This window comes from Pinus tabuliformis, chromosome 3_2 (assembly GCF_031772625.1).
Source record: "Pinus tabuliformis cultivar Carrire ecotype Pingquan chromosome 3_2, CPIR1, whole genome shotgun sequence".
Lineage (NCBI taxonomy): Eukaryota > Viridiplantae > Streptophyta > Pinopsida > Pinales > Pinaceae > Pinus > Pinus tabuliformis.
The window spans coordinates 181,410,566-181,425,787 of NC_142302.1; the positions used below are offsets into that span (position 1 = coordinate 181,410,566).

Here is a 15,222-nt window from a genome sequence, read left to right on the forward strand (position 1 = left end):
TTGTATGTTCTAATGGTTGTCTTTCAGAAATATATAGTGTTTGCAAGTTCCCCAGCCCTTGGACTCCAAGTTCACGAACTATGGACAGACACTGACTCTATTTGGATCCCGATTATTTTTATGGTTCTCTAACTTCACTAAGGTTGTGGTTTCTACATTTATCTTTTGAAATACATTTAGCCATTATTAAAGATTTATAAAAATTTAATCTTCCAAAATTCCTTCAAGCATTTTCACATGTATATTTTGTAAATATATTTGTATAATAGATTTGTAAATTATATTTTTCCTAATTGGGGTTTTGGGATTTTAATATTTTTGTATAAATTGGGAGTTTGGGTATTTTTATCTCCATTTTTATAGGTACGATCAAGAGAGAGAGTTGGAAAAGAGTTAGATCTAAGCCCTTGACGGTGAGATCTAGTCTCCAAAAATTTTGCAAGACCAACCATTGAAGAAATTGAGCAAAATTGCAAATCTGAAGGAAATTAATTTTTCTGAAGCAAGGGTTCCATTTTTCAACCCTCCCAGGCTAGATCCAGCCCCTCTAGGGCTAGCATCACCCTCTCATAGCCCTGCGTTAGCCCCCTAGGCCCCTACGTCATCTTTTTAGGCCTCCAGGAGGTCAGCATTAGCCTTTTGAGGCCTCAGCCTTCTCTTTTCAGCCATGGGCTAAGGGTTTTAGCCCTTTGCAAGCTTAGTCATGGCCTTGGGAGCCCTCGACCCCCCTCCTAAGCCCTAGGGGCTTGCTGTGGGGTTTTCAACCCTCTTCCTCCTCTGTCCTCCTCTCTGACATTCACTCTCCCTCCTTGGCTTCCTTTTGGCCCTCATTCAACCCTAAACCCCAACCACTAGCCCTTAGAGAGCCTTCTCCCTCCAACGTCAAGCCTTCTTGGCCTTCTTCCGCCTCCTTTGCCTCTTCCTTGGCCTCCTAAGCCTTCTCTTCCCCAAGAGTTGGCCTCTTTGGCTTTAATTTGACCCTTATCCATTTCTAAAGAATCTTTGGGACTAAAGCTTGGTGCAGTTTGCGGAAAATTTGGCTCAAAAGCTTGTGTTTCAAGTGGCAACTTCATTGCAAATTTTTGGCAGATTTGGGCAAGGTGATCTACAAGGCCTTAGGCCTAAGGTTTGCTCTCTAAACGCTATTTTCCTCACTGTTTTGTTACAGTTGTAGTATCTAACTTGTAATAGTACATTAAAGGCCCTGAAAACACATCTAATTGGTCAAAATACCTCAAAATTTGCATGATAATTTTTTCCCAAATTTTTGGCCACTTGGGAATTAATCGTCTAGCCTAGATCTAGTTTTTAGCTTGCTGAAATATTTATGCATTACTAAATATATCATATCTGTAATTTTTGAATACATATCTTAAGGAGCCCTAAAAATTCATAATTACTCATTGGTGAAATTTGTTTCAGCATTTAGTAAGCTTTGGGCCTCTTTTGGCACTTGTTATAGCACTAATAGCTCACTGTTTACTTGTTTCCTTACTGCTGTAATAATTGCTTCCAGATCTGATATATCACTAAATATTGCATCCTAAGTGGGCTAAAACTCATAAATTTTCATTTGGAAAGTTGTTCGGCACCTCATTGTTCATTCCTGCTTCATATATGCTTGTTGGTGCCTAGATCTAATGTGGTTTCTTTGCTGCTGTCCTGGCACTTGTTATAGCATTAATAGCCCACTGTTTACTTGTTTCCTTACTGCTGTAATAATTGCTTCCAGATCTGATATATCACTGAATATTGCATCCTAAGTGGGCTAAAACTCATAAATTTTCATTTGGAAAGTTGTTCGGCACCTCATTGTTTATTCCTGGTTCATATATGCTTGTTGGTGCCTAGATCTAATGTGATTTCTTTGCTGCTGTCCTAACGGCTTAATAATTATTCATTGGAACATAAGTGGCATAAAATCTAACATTGTTCATGTTTTAGAAATCATAGTTTCTCTTGTTTCATGGTTTTGTAGCAAATTAACTAACATATTTGTGGTTGAGTTGATCTATAAGTTCACATCCAAGAAGCACTTTCTAAAAGCACTCTAATCTCAAATTTTGGACATCTTGATATCTTGTGTTCCAAAGTCATATTGTCTAATTGGTTAGTGAGTGACATTGTGATATAAGGCATTAAGGAATCTATTGGCATAAGATTGTTAAATTTCACCATTGGAATATCTTGTATCTTGCGGGGAATTTGGAACACTTTGTGGATTGATCTAGTGTTTGACCTTGGAACTTGATAGCTTGGCACACTCTTGGTAATAAGATTGTCTTTAAATTTATTTGACAAGTATTCTTGTCATTGAATTACAACTTTAAGTACTTAAATCACATAAGCAATCCTTAACTAAGAATTCACTCACCTATCTTTCATAAGCATTCCAAGTCTAGTTGCATTAATAACTTACCTCCAAGCTTAAGCGTGGTTGATAGACTCTTAGGACAACCCTTTCTCATTTAGCTTGAGGGATTCAGCCCTTTTTAGTGATTAAAACAATGCCCTCGCAGTCGTCAAAGCCACAGTCTACCTCCAAGCTTAAGCTTCGTCGATAGACTCCTAGGACAACCCTTTCTCATTTAGCTTGGGGGATTCAGCGCTTTCTAGTGGTTAAAACAATGACCTCGCAGTCGTCAAAGCCACAATCTTTGCAGCGCTAGAGGCACTAGGTGGTTGGAACACAGGGGGGGTATCGTTAATCAAGCCTCTGTTTGCTTCCCGTTGGCTACCATCCCACAACCTACTCCAAAAACTAATCTCAAAACAATTAAGGGGAAGGTTCAACTTAGACTAGGCATATAACTTAAAAGTAACCAAGATCCGTGCATTTCACCTAGACCTTAGGACTTGCATTTCATATGGGTTAGTTAATCATCTAAGCATCAATTGTACATCTAGTTACTTGGCCTTAATTTGTAACACGCAAGAAATTTTGACTCCATAAGGAACTAGTCTTAATTCTAAATCTAATCGAATCCTTAATCTTACTAAATTTACCTAGTAGCTAGGCCACTCCACTGTATCTCCCAGACAAGTTGGTTCCCAACTTCCTTTCCATCACCTCATTTCCATAGGGACTACTCCCCATAGCCTATTGTTGGGAGACAGCTAGAACGGAGTGGATGGGGATCAGAGTGACAGTCCCCACCCTGATCTGTTATCGCGGTGCCTATACAGCGTGAGCAACAACAAGGATGATGTACTAAGACATGTGGGGGAGTGTATAACTTCCTAGCAGAACAAGTCGGCGCATACTCATCCCACAAGTTTGTTGCATCCTTCGCCCATTCCAGAGCAAAAGTGCAAGAGTGTGTTAAAAGATTGCATCACAAGTCTTCTGAAGGGGAAGGGCAGAGATTGCATTTATGTAGTTGTTGATCATTAGACCAAGTTCGCAGATTTTTTTGCAATTTCTTTAGAGTACAAGGCAGCACAAGTGGTTGTGTTGTTTTTCAAGGAGGTATTTAGACTCCATGGATTCACTAAATACATTATCAGTGATTGGGACAACAAGTTTCTCAGTGCATTTTGGTAAGAGTTGTTCAAGTTAGTTGGCACAGAATTTACTCCTAGCACCAATGTTCACCTTCAGACAGATGGCCAAACAGAGATTGTAAACTAATGGGTCGAGGGATATTTGCACGACTATGTGTCAAGCTAGCAGAACGCTTGGATTAAGTGGTTGCATCTATGAGAACACTACTACAACACCACTTATCATATGTCCATTGGTATGACCCTGTTTCGAACATTGTATGGCCATGATGCTCCTTCATTTCTAGAGTTGGCTTTTCGGGACAATATGCCTCCCAAGCCTAAAGATTGGATATAGGAGAGCCAAGATGTCCTTGACGCTCTTAAGCAAAACTTACAAGTTGTCTAGAATCAACGGAAGATGTAAGTAGGTTGAGCACAACTTTGAGGAAGGAGACTTGGTTTTTCTAAGGTTACAATCGTACAAATAGTCTTCACTAAAGAAAAATGGTTCAGAAAATTTGAAACCTCGTTTTCGTTGTCCCTACAGGGTAATAAGGAGAGTTGGGAAAGTGGCTTATGAGCTTGAGCTCCCACAGGGGAGCAAGATCCATAATGTTTTCCATGTATCCTACTTCAAGAAGGCATTAGGACAACAAGTAGTTATTTCAATCGAGCCACCCCGACTGGATGACGAGTGGTTCCTAAGGAGATTTAGGACGTCAGGGAAATGAAGTTAAGGATGTAGTGTAATCAAAGAATATCTTATTAGGTCGACAAATTTGCCAATACAGGATGCAATGTGAGAAGGAGATCAAATTTTGTAGCATCTTACTTTGTAGTTTCTTGAGGGCAAGCAATCTCAAGAAGGGAGGCTTGTCATGTCGCTTTTCGAGTAATGATTATAGGAGGTCGACTTAGTAGCCTATTTGATTCTCATAGGCTATAGTCGGAAGAAGGGGATCAATTAATTTAATTATTTAATGTCATTTGGGTGAAAAAAGCAACATTTATGAGGTGATGTTGACTAATTAAATTAAAAAAGGTGTTACTTTATTGATCAAATGACCCATGGTCTTTTGATGACACATGGTATAGACCCAGGGTATTCTACTAATAAAAAGAGAATTGGAGCTCATTTTTTATCATGCATTGGTTATTTTTCTCAAGTCAATTTTGGAAAGCTATTGGATCTTTTGAGTAAAGAGTGTGAAACAATTGTGAGGATTAGTTTCGATGGTGAAACACATCACGCCCTAGTTGATCAATAATGGTTTTGTTGGTGAGACACATCCACCCTAGCTAGTCAAAAAGGAGGATTCATACAAGTTCTTCACATGTGCTTTTATTGAAGGAGAAGCTACATTTTGCCAGACATCATGGGAATTTGAAGGAGAATTGATTCATCTAGTTGCAGCAAGTCTTATTTTTGTGGATGTTGAATCCATAGTGGATGCCAAAATTCTTTTAAGATGAGTCTATTTTGTGGGGACCGAATTCTTTTAAGAAACTGAATTTCTTTGAAGAGACGAAGTTTATTATTGTGGAGGCCGAGTTTACTAAGGATGTTGCATTTGATTGAGATCAAGATTCTTTGTGACTATCCAATTTATTGTGGAGTTGATTTTCCTAGAGGAGCTTGTGTTATTTAGATGGGTCGCATTCTTCCTAGGGGGGCCACATTCTCTCTTGAGACACCATCATTTTATTTTTGAAGCTATATTCTTCAACAAATTTCTTCAACCAATTAGTGCCATTTGCCGGAGCAACTACCAAGTTTCAAAAATCAATATTTTTCGCATTTTTAAATGGTCATCTAGCATGTAATTTCATGTTGAAGATTAATAAAAATTGAGTTGAGTTATTACTACTAATTTGGGGAGTTTTATTAAGTGAGGGTTTCATCTTTAATTACATGCAAAATGTTTGAAGAGATGTCTCTACAAAAATAGCTCTTCTTGTTTGCATACAAAGTGTTTGAAGAAATATTTACATGCAAAGTATTTGTCAAAATGCCTAAAAGAGAAAAAAAAAAAAAAAAAAAAAAAAAAAATTGCAAGTTGGGTTAGCATATTTTGTCAAGGGGCATTACAAGCTCCACCAAAATATACAAATGCACTAATTTTAGTCACAAAGTAGCAACCCACTCTTCCAAGGAAAAGCACCTTGAAAGAGCACCCCAAAGACCTAATCCAAAGAGAAGCCATACATCCCATTAGAGACTCCTCTCCTAGTATATGCAAAACTTATCTCTCCACTGCAATACCAACCAAAGGCCCGAATCTCCACACTAGTTGGACTAACACAGCAAAAGCAGAACAAGCTCAACCCATGTGCATGAGGAGGTAAACACATGAGCAATGGAAATAAAGCCAAACCTGGTTGAAGACACAAAAGACAACAAGACAAAAACAAAGGAAGGAGAATCGCACAAACCAATAATGCTCTTCCAAACCCACAAAGAAGAATGGACAGAGGCATCTAAGAAGAAAAAAGTGAAATCCCCATAGTGAACATCAACATACATGACTTGACATCGCAATAGTAAATTATTTTTAATTTAGGAAATGGAAGACCATTACTTGGGAAATCCATACCTCAAGCAAGGCATGGGTTCAAATCCACCATGACCAACTCTTTCACTTTTGCACTAGGTCTCTCTTTGCAATCCATTATAAGGGTAATGTCATGGTCCTTTAGTCATCAATACAAGTAACTGTTTCTATTAAATAAACAGGTTATGATGTATCAATCTCCCAGACTCCCAATATTTTTTCCTCTCATCAATCACAAACTAAACAACTCAACTATTAGAATAACTGTCTATACTCATTGTAATAAACATAAATATAAATATAATAATAATAATAATGATAATAATAAATCATATTAATTGGGTTAATGAAAGGTCAATGGGCTTACATTCACCTTGTGATAAGTCAAAACATTTAAGTATACCATCGCAAGTCCCATTATAAATCATCATCAAATCAATTCTTATCAATCAATAATTATTCAATATATTCCCCTATAAAACTGTAGGAATACATTTGCCAATCTCATGATAAACAAGTTTGTACAACTACCAAATCAGGTTGTACACTCACATATTTCTATATAAACTACCATATCATATTCCATATAATCATTGTTATTAAAAATTGATAAAAAGCCCTTAATTCATACATGACTTTTCATAGAGTTGCCCCCTCCCTTCAAAATCAATGCTTAATTTTGTTTTATTCTTCACTTGGACTTTTTCATGTAGTCAACAAAAATTTATAAAGCCACTTTATTAAAAAATTTAAACCTTGTTTCATAAAATTAACTAATAAAAACCTTATATAAAACAAGGTAGATTCCACAATGAAAAAAACAACCTTAAGATGGTTAGAAATGACGATTTACATGCAAATGTTAGTTGTTGTAGAAATAAAGTGAACAACATGAGACACCACCATGGTAACATTGTTGAGAAGGAACAAGAAGCATTAGGAGACAAAATCGAAAAATGAATAGAAAAGTAGGGAAAATTTATTAGGTTAATACAAAATTCATTAAAACGATGGCAAGCCCTAATATGAATGAGAAGCAATAAGAATGAAGCATCAAGGATACTTAACAATCATAGACTATTGACCAACTGGCCAAAAGGCTAGATTTATTCTTTGTACAACCCTTGGTCTGACAAAATCCAGCACCAAGCCTAGAATCACCAAATATAAGTTACCAGATATATCAAGATAACACAAGTTATTTAAAAAAAATGAGATAACTAAATATGATGGACTAGACAATCGAAAGGTTATCATGTGAGAAGAAAAATCAAGAGTGTATTTGCAACGAACCCACCTAACAACAAATTAAAGAAGATATCAATCACATCCTTATACATAAAAGGTGATGTTTACGATGGGTTCACATTGTGGTCCAAGAAAACTAGTGTTTTTTCAATGAGATGACAACTGTTCACAAATGATCTTCTTAAGAGATTTCACAATGATGAAGAGGACAAAAATTATACCAGGTTCACCAATTTACTCAATGTGGACCACTAATGAATATAACCATGTGGGAAAAGTTCTAGCAACAAGATTTCACAATCATATAGAGAGTCAACTACTGGAAATGTTATTTTGGGGTTAAAACCCATTATCAATGGCGACCTAAGGCTATTAAGACCTAGGAATTTGATTCAATCTAGAAGCATGGAAAAAATTCTCAAAAGGCAGTTCATTAGTCAATAAGAGGTAGCTTAAGAAGTTCCAGCTAAGACAACCAATTACAAACATATCACCACTCCAAAAGGGACAAAAATTAAGAAAATAATTGCCGCAGATGCGGTAAGAATTAGTCTCCAAGGCATAGAAAAAACAAGTTTTTCATTACATTACTTAGGCAATGAAGTAGACGTGTCAAATCCAAAAAACGAAATTATTGTAAGTTACAATTTAGAATCCAATAATAACAAAGCACCACCAAAAGTGTCATTCACATCAATCTCATGTAAAACGAAAAATAAAAATGAATATAGTGTCCCCCAAAAATAAGCTACTACTCATAAAGAAAAAAATGCAAAATATATTCCACCTCATCTAAGGTTGATAAGACCCAGGCCCTTGTGAAAACGGGCAACAAGCATAGCCAAACATTAACCAGCAGAAGCAAGAAAAGTACCAACCAACATCAAGGTTTCCTATTCAACAAACAGATTGAAATACTTCGAAATATGATGCATATAATAAAACATGACCTCACGAATGCTCAAATCAAAAACCAAGTAAAGCCCCTACAACCAAATAAAGACAAAGATGATGCCACCAAGAAAGCATGCTCAACTAGAGAGATTCCTAAATACTATGCTTTTAAGATGAAGCATTCCTCAAGGGTGTGGCAATGCAATAAACATAAATATAAAAATAAAATAAAAATAATATTAATTAGGCTAATGATGGTAAAAGGGCAGAAACTTGTGACCAATCAACGCATATGAGTATATTGGTACGAGGCTGATTGTAAATCATAATTATATCAATTCTTATCAATAAATCACTGTTCAATATATTCCTATATACATCTCTCATTTTAAAATTTTGAATTATTTACTTTCTATAAATGCACATTTCAATGCTCATGAGTTGTCATCTTGGGTGTCATCCCTCAGAATTTGTTGACACTCTACATTCTCCAACTATCCTCAAAATTCATCTTTATTATATTAATTGAGAGTCATTGTTCCCACAAATGACCTGCTAACATCTTACCTGAACATGATTCCTTCAGTGCAATGAACCCTCTTTATCCAACACTTGTAAACAACCATATTCATAATAACACTGAGATACAAACTTATATGCAATCCAATATCAAATATGCATTTGCTTTTCTATATTAGCTATTCCTTCTGGAATCAAACAGTATTTCCCAATCCTAATTCTAGAGAAATCTAACATCTGAGAATAACTCCAAAAGAGACCCACAACTAATGACTTGAAAAAAAAAATCATGTCGCTCTCCATTAGAATGTTCATAAAAACTTTAAAAGCACTATTTAATGGTAGAAAAAGAGAACCTACCCCACAATCAACTTGGAAAACAAACAACCATCAAACAAGAATTTGCCCCCAAACAATCAAGACCATTTCGCCATATGAAACTTCAACTAGTAAACAATTAGCTGTTAAACAAACAAAGACCACTAGACAAATACTTTCAAGAAATGACAAGATAAAGGATTAAAATCCAACTCTACAAATCATATCTAAATGTGGTCTTATGTTGACAATGAAAAACATGTTCGCTTCACTAAATGATCAACACATACTTATAGATACATGTTTGTGAAAACATCAACACTGCCATGGTACATTCTATGCAGTTATGATTTTGAATAATTTAAATAAGATAAGATAGTCTTATTAATCTCCACAAATGACTAAAAATGTTAGGTTAATGGACTCAAAGTTACATCAATAGAGATAGGTAGTAGAAGTGCAAAAGTGATTCCTATAAGGTAGAAGCTAAAAGCCAGAAGAAATAATTTTTATGTATTAATAAAGTTTGTCCACGAGCATATGGCAATAATAAAAGAGAAATTCAAATGAAATTAAAGTTGCTTGAGCATGCCTGAAATAAATCGAACTGAACTCTGCCTTCAATCGTTGCTTCCTTGCTCTCTCGTGTACCATATTGCCTGGCAAAAATTCGAAAGGTGATCAAAAAATTATTAACACAAAGTTCATGTATTAATATAGCCCACAGTTCAAGCACTAAATTGTTTATAAGATCAAAAGAATGATTATATTGTGAGATGATTATGTATCACTAATTAAGGTCCGCTAAGCTCAAAAACAAAAAGCAAAAATTATAACACAAATCATCATTTATAGTTTTCTCTCATACAAACAAATTAAACATTTTTCCAACAAGGAAAAACATGTACATAGATTATGTCACATAAAATTACTTAGACTTGCAAACTGACAGTGGAAAACATTGTTATAATCAAAATGAACATCTCAAAAGTCATCTTGACTGATTGACATCGAAGCTTCTGTTAAAGAAAATATCATATTATAATGGTCAATTTGTTGGAAAATGTAACTATGTTCGGTCTTCATTAATGTACTTGAGTCATCATGTAATGAACTTGTCAAAAAAAAGTGAAAAGATTTTTTATTATTAATTCGATTTGACTTATTAAAGCATGGATTTCATGCTTGGGTCAAATGTATAGGTCAAGCCTCCATTGTAGGCTTTAGGTTATTGTCAAAATAAATTTATGAAGACTCCTCCATCCATCGAAATCTCCTTGCTGTTGAAAGGATCTCCATCAAGTCATATTCCATAAGAAGATCTCATGTCGGCCTACACAACTAAATGAATATGCATGTCGGCTCAATATTAAATAATGCATCTCTTCATCAACTCATGTCAGCCTATTTTCGTATGGCAAACAACTATATATACAAGGATGAGTACCTCGCATTTGATATACAGTTTTTCGGATCAGAATTTCAGAGCTCGCATTTTTCAGTGATCACAGAGTTTGGATGAGGGCACACATTTTTTGGTGATCACAGGGTTCAGATGAGGGCAGACATTTTCGGTGATCCAAGTTTGGATAAGGGCGGACATTTCAGTGTTGTTTCAGGAGTTCAGATAGGGCATCAAGATAATCTCTATGATCAGTGTCAGGCCTCCCAACAGTTCGATATGCTCTCACAGGATTAAAGGTTATTACAGTGACCTCTGTTCGATGCTCTCACATCACCACAGTAACCTCATCTCGGTGCTAGTACAGTGACTTCGTTGATGCTATTACAGTGATGCTTCCACAGTTCGTTCGTGTCTCAATGCTATGATGGATGGAGGTAGTCTTGAGTCTAGATTGTAAGGGTCATGGTCGTCTCATCTTTTGAATCTATTGAAGGAAGAATTTATGACCTGGTTTTCCCCTTAAGGGGGGTTTTTCCCTGGCAGCATGCCTATATCTTGTGTTCTCTTCTTTTGTTGCTTGGCATTAATATTGATGATCAGAAAAGATAATTATGAAATATAATACTAATAATGAAAAACATCACAACTTAATGTCATTAAGAGGAAAATCATTTAACTGCCACCTATATAGATTTTCCAACACAATAAGATATTAGACAAAGACATTACTAAAGTCACTTCGACTTCACGCTATTTTATGCTTTTATGCTTTATTTCACTTTAGTGTAATTTTTAGTCTATCCCGCATTCATAAAGTGGATTGACTAGACCATCTTGTAACCCTTTACAACAAAGCTTTCAATTTCCCGTTATTAACTCAATATTGGTTTCTTTTATATATGTTCGTGCTATCAGTGATCATTGTATGGTATCAGAGCCCAGCATTCTCAAAGACATAACAAGAGTCTCAAGGATTTGAAAAACAATCTTTCTACACTTGCACCTTCAACACTCTGGATCCTGCTGAATCTGCGTGGGAACAGGGGACTTCTCCCAGTAGAGATGAATTGAGCAATTGCCAACAAGACACATCAACGAAACAAAAGGATTCTGAATCATTAAAAAACAGAATTAATTGATTTGTGGTTTTAAAAGGCAGGTTTGAAAAAGTCTTGGTTTCAAAGCCAAATTCTAAACTAGAGCAAAGAAAAATAAAAAGGAACTTTTAAATTGTATTGACTCAGTTGTATGATCCTACAGCAGCCATACAACCATCAAAATACAAATCAGCCGCCAGCATCCCTACAGATTATATTCATCACATCTAATTGCATGGACTATACAAAAAAGAAGTACAACTGCCACTTGATCATACGTTCATACAGATTCATAATTCCAGCTGCCAATAAAAAAAAATTGACTGTATAGTTTGTTTTTTCAGTGACATTTTTTACAATTTAGAAGATTTTACAACAGAGTGAATTTGTTCTTCATTGTAATGCTGCCCAAATTTGTAGATCGAAAAGAATTGGATTCTGAATTGATGTTTTTCAAAAAATAAAAGGAGAAATTTATTGCCTTGGTGCTGGTTGTTAGCAGATATTATTGTTTTGGAGCTGCTTGCGAGCAGATATGCCATGATCTGTGTGTTTTTCAGTCGTTTGGCTATGGTTTACTGCACTGCTTTTCAGCAGATTTGGCAAAATCTGTCAGCTTTTGTGGGCTATTTTCAGCCAGATATATCAGCTGTTGTTTTTCAGTGATATATGGCTGCTATAGTAGTTTAAACCCAGTGCCCAAGTCTTCTTACTCCAGGATTACCAATTGAGGGATGGAAGTGTTGAGAAATCTATAGGGCAATGATGAGAGTGATTTCTACTTACTTGATAACTGCTTGTGATGTCTTTTTACTTATTAGCTTTGTTACTTATTAATAATTATTATGTGTGTGTATCATCAAACAGCTACCAAAACAAGAAGAAAAAGAACACAGAATATAGGCTGCAAGCCAGGGCCAAATCCTCTCCACTTGAGAGGAAAACCCGCAAATCCCCTCTTCCTTATAGATTTTTCAATTGACGAATTCCAAGACCTTAACTCTGATACCAATACCCTCCATGACCAAGACCAACCTCTCCAAATGATGTGCTAACCTTGATCCAGTCAAACCCAGTCAACTCTCTTCCAGTAGCACTTCTTCGACCTTCTGCTGCAGAATTTTCAGCCTCCACTGCAGATCTAAAATTCCGGCCCTCTTGCAGTTGCTGCTGCCACACATGTGAGCTTCGATTTGCCTTCTGAGCCTTCCTTTGACCTTCGCTTTCCTTTCCCTGACTTTTGGAGCTTGAGGATGAACCTTGGTGACCTTCGCTTGACCTTCTTGCCTTCTTTTCTCCAAGATCAAACTCGTATATAGAAACTCTAGATTTACTATAGAAACCCTAGTGTCCTCCTTAGCACGTGTGAGAGAGAAATAGTCCAAACATAAGTCTCCTTCATCCTCTTCCTTCTTCATTGCCTTCTTCTTCCTCTTTCTTCGCTAAAATGTGTGATGAGTGAGTCTGTCTCAAGGAGGATGAGTTCCCTCCTATATATAGGCTCTTCAAGGTGGGCATTGTTCTTCCTTTTAGGTCGACTCACCAGTTGTCGGGCCGACTTGGTCTTGGAGGCTATTTTGACACTTTTAAAAACAAAAACAAAAAAAAATTCTTTACAATGACTCTTTTGACTTCTTGACCTAGGACAAACCCTAGATACACTCAATGGGTGCTTTACCTATAAAATAAAAAACCTTGAGCATGAAAACCCATGCTCCAAAAATAATAATAATAATTTTCCTTTCATTTTACAATTTGCAAAAATCAAAAGTACATTTCATATTTATGAAGACTAAACCTAGTTACACTTTTTTCAACGCTCCCTCTTAACTAGGGAGGTATTCATAAATGGCACATGGACATTCTCAATCTAAAGAGATCATAAAAAAAGTTGGGTCGGTAACCCATCTATCTAGCGTCATATCAACTAGCATTGTCATATAGCTTGGCCTTGACTAAAAGCTCTATCTCTCCACAAGATCAAAGCACAATGCTAGTGAGACCAATGATTTATAGACACCATCCTCATTGTCTCTCAAGGTACATACTCCACCCAGGTGTTCACAGAGTATGACCTTCTTTGGACTATTCTTATCTTGGATAGCTAGTCCTCAAAGAATATCGGTCCACGACTACTCTTATCTTGGATGCCCTACCTCATCCTCAAAGAGTATCAAATGTCAGATGATTACCCAATCCTCCATTCTGTCTTCCCATGTGCAGACAAGAATGATGTGCTTATCTCTCCCTCTCACTAGGGAGGATACATCAACCAAACCAAGTTTGTCTCTCAAATACACAAGCTTCTTATTAGGAAGAGATTTCGTCAATATGTCAGCTACTTGTTCACCAGTGGAGACATATTGTAGTTGCAATACACCATCTTGTACTAGCTTCCGAATGTAGTGATACTTGTTGTTGATATGCTTTGTCTTTCCATGAAATACTAGGTCTTTAGACAATCGTATACAACTGCTGTTATCACAACATATCATTGTAGGGTCCATTGGTCCTTCAAATAGGTTGGATAGCAGCTTCCTTAACCAGAAAGCTTCTTTGTTTGCTTCACAGACTGCAATATACACAGCCTCAGCACTACTCAAAGCAATTGTATCTTGCTTTCTTCTCATCCATGAGATCGTGGAGGATCAAAAACTGAAACATCCTCCTGTAGTGCTCCTTCCATATTGGTCACTACATCAAGTGGACATCATTCCTTCTATCATATTTTAGGCAGTAGTGGATGGTTCCTTGCAAATATCTCAGAATATGTTTTGTTGCTACCCAATGATCATGCTTCAGCTCCACTTGGAATTGAATGAGAACATTTACTGCAAAACATATGTTTGGTCGAGTATTCACCTAGTAGATCAGTGAGCCAACCAATTCTCTATACTTGGAAGGATCCACAGGGCCAAATTCAGAATTCCTTAGTCTTTTCAAGTTTGTGATCATTGGAGTTGTCATTGGTTTGCAATCCATCATGTCAAACCTCTTCAACACCTTGATCACATACTTCCTTTGACCTAGATAAATCTCATAAGGTCCTTGCTAGACTTCTAGTCCCAAATAGTAATGCATTAGCGCTAGATCCTTCATGTCAAATTATGTTGCTAATTGCTTCTTACATTCTTCAATTCGACCTTCTACACCTGTCAAGAGAAGATCGTCTACATACAAAAGAATGATTACCTGCTCACACTTCACAACCTTAATATAAAGGCTCGAATTAGCAGAACTCTTTGTGAAGCCTAATCTCTGTAGGTATGCATCCATCTTGGCATACCATGCCTTTGGAGCTTGCTTGAGGCCATATAATGCCTTCTTCAACCTGCGAACATATGTCTTTTTGTCTTTGACTTCAAATCCAAAGACTTCTCCTCACGCTTGATATTTGATCCAACAAGATTTTCCTCTACAAAACTTCAACCCAATATTAGTCCCATATAGATTTATCAAATAAGAAATCATAAGAAAACTCTAGAAATTTATTGGAAAATAGCTAGAGATTTCTACACCTAAAGCCTACTCCTAAATCAATTGTCAACGCAAGATAGTTTTACATTAACAAATCTACAAGAGCATATGGAAATAAAATAAATCAAAGCATGAGCAAAGAAAATTATACCAATAGTGAGCCAATCATCATATTCCAATGGAACAACAAGTCATGAATGAACCCCAAAGTCTTTTATTGCAATTA

At 36.3% G+C, this 15,222-nt stretch overlaps 1 protein-coding gene across 1 annotated transcript in view; it reads right to left on the reverse strand.

Annotated features, from left to right (window-relative positions):
• Positions 1-15,222, reverse strand: part of LOC149180389 (DNA polymerase delta subunit 1) — a 337,034-nt gene that overhangs the window by 152,807 nt on the left and 169,005 nt on the right. The window contains exon 10 of the mRNA XM_089416092.1: positions 9,610-9,676. Coding sequence (XP_089272218.1) covers positions 9,610-9,676 — 67 coding nt within the window. The remainder of the gene's footprint in view (positions 1-9,609; positions 9,677-15,222) is intronic.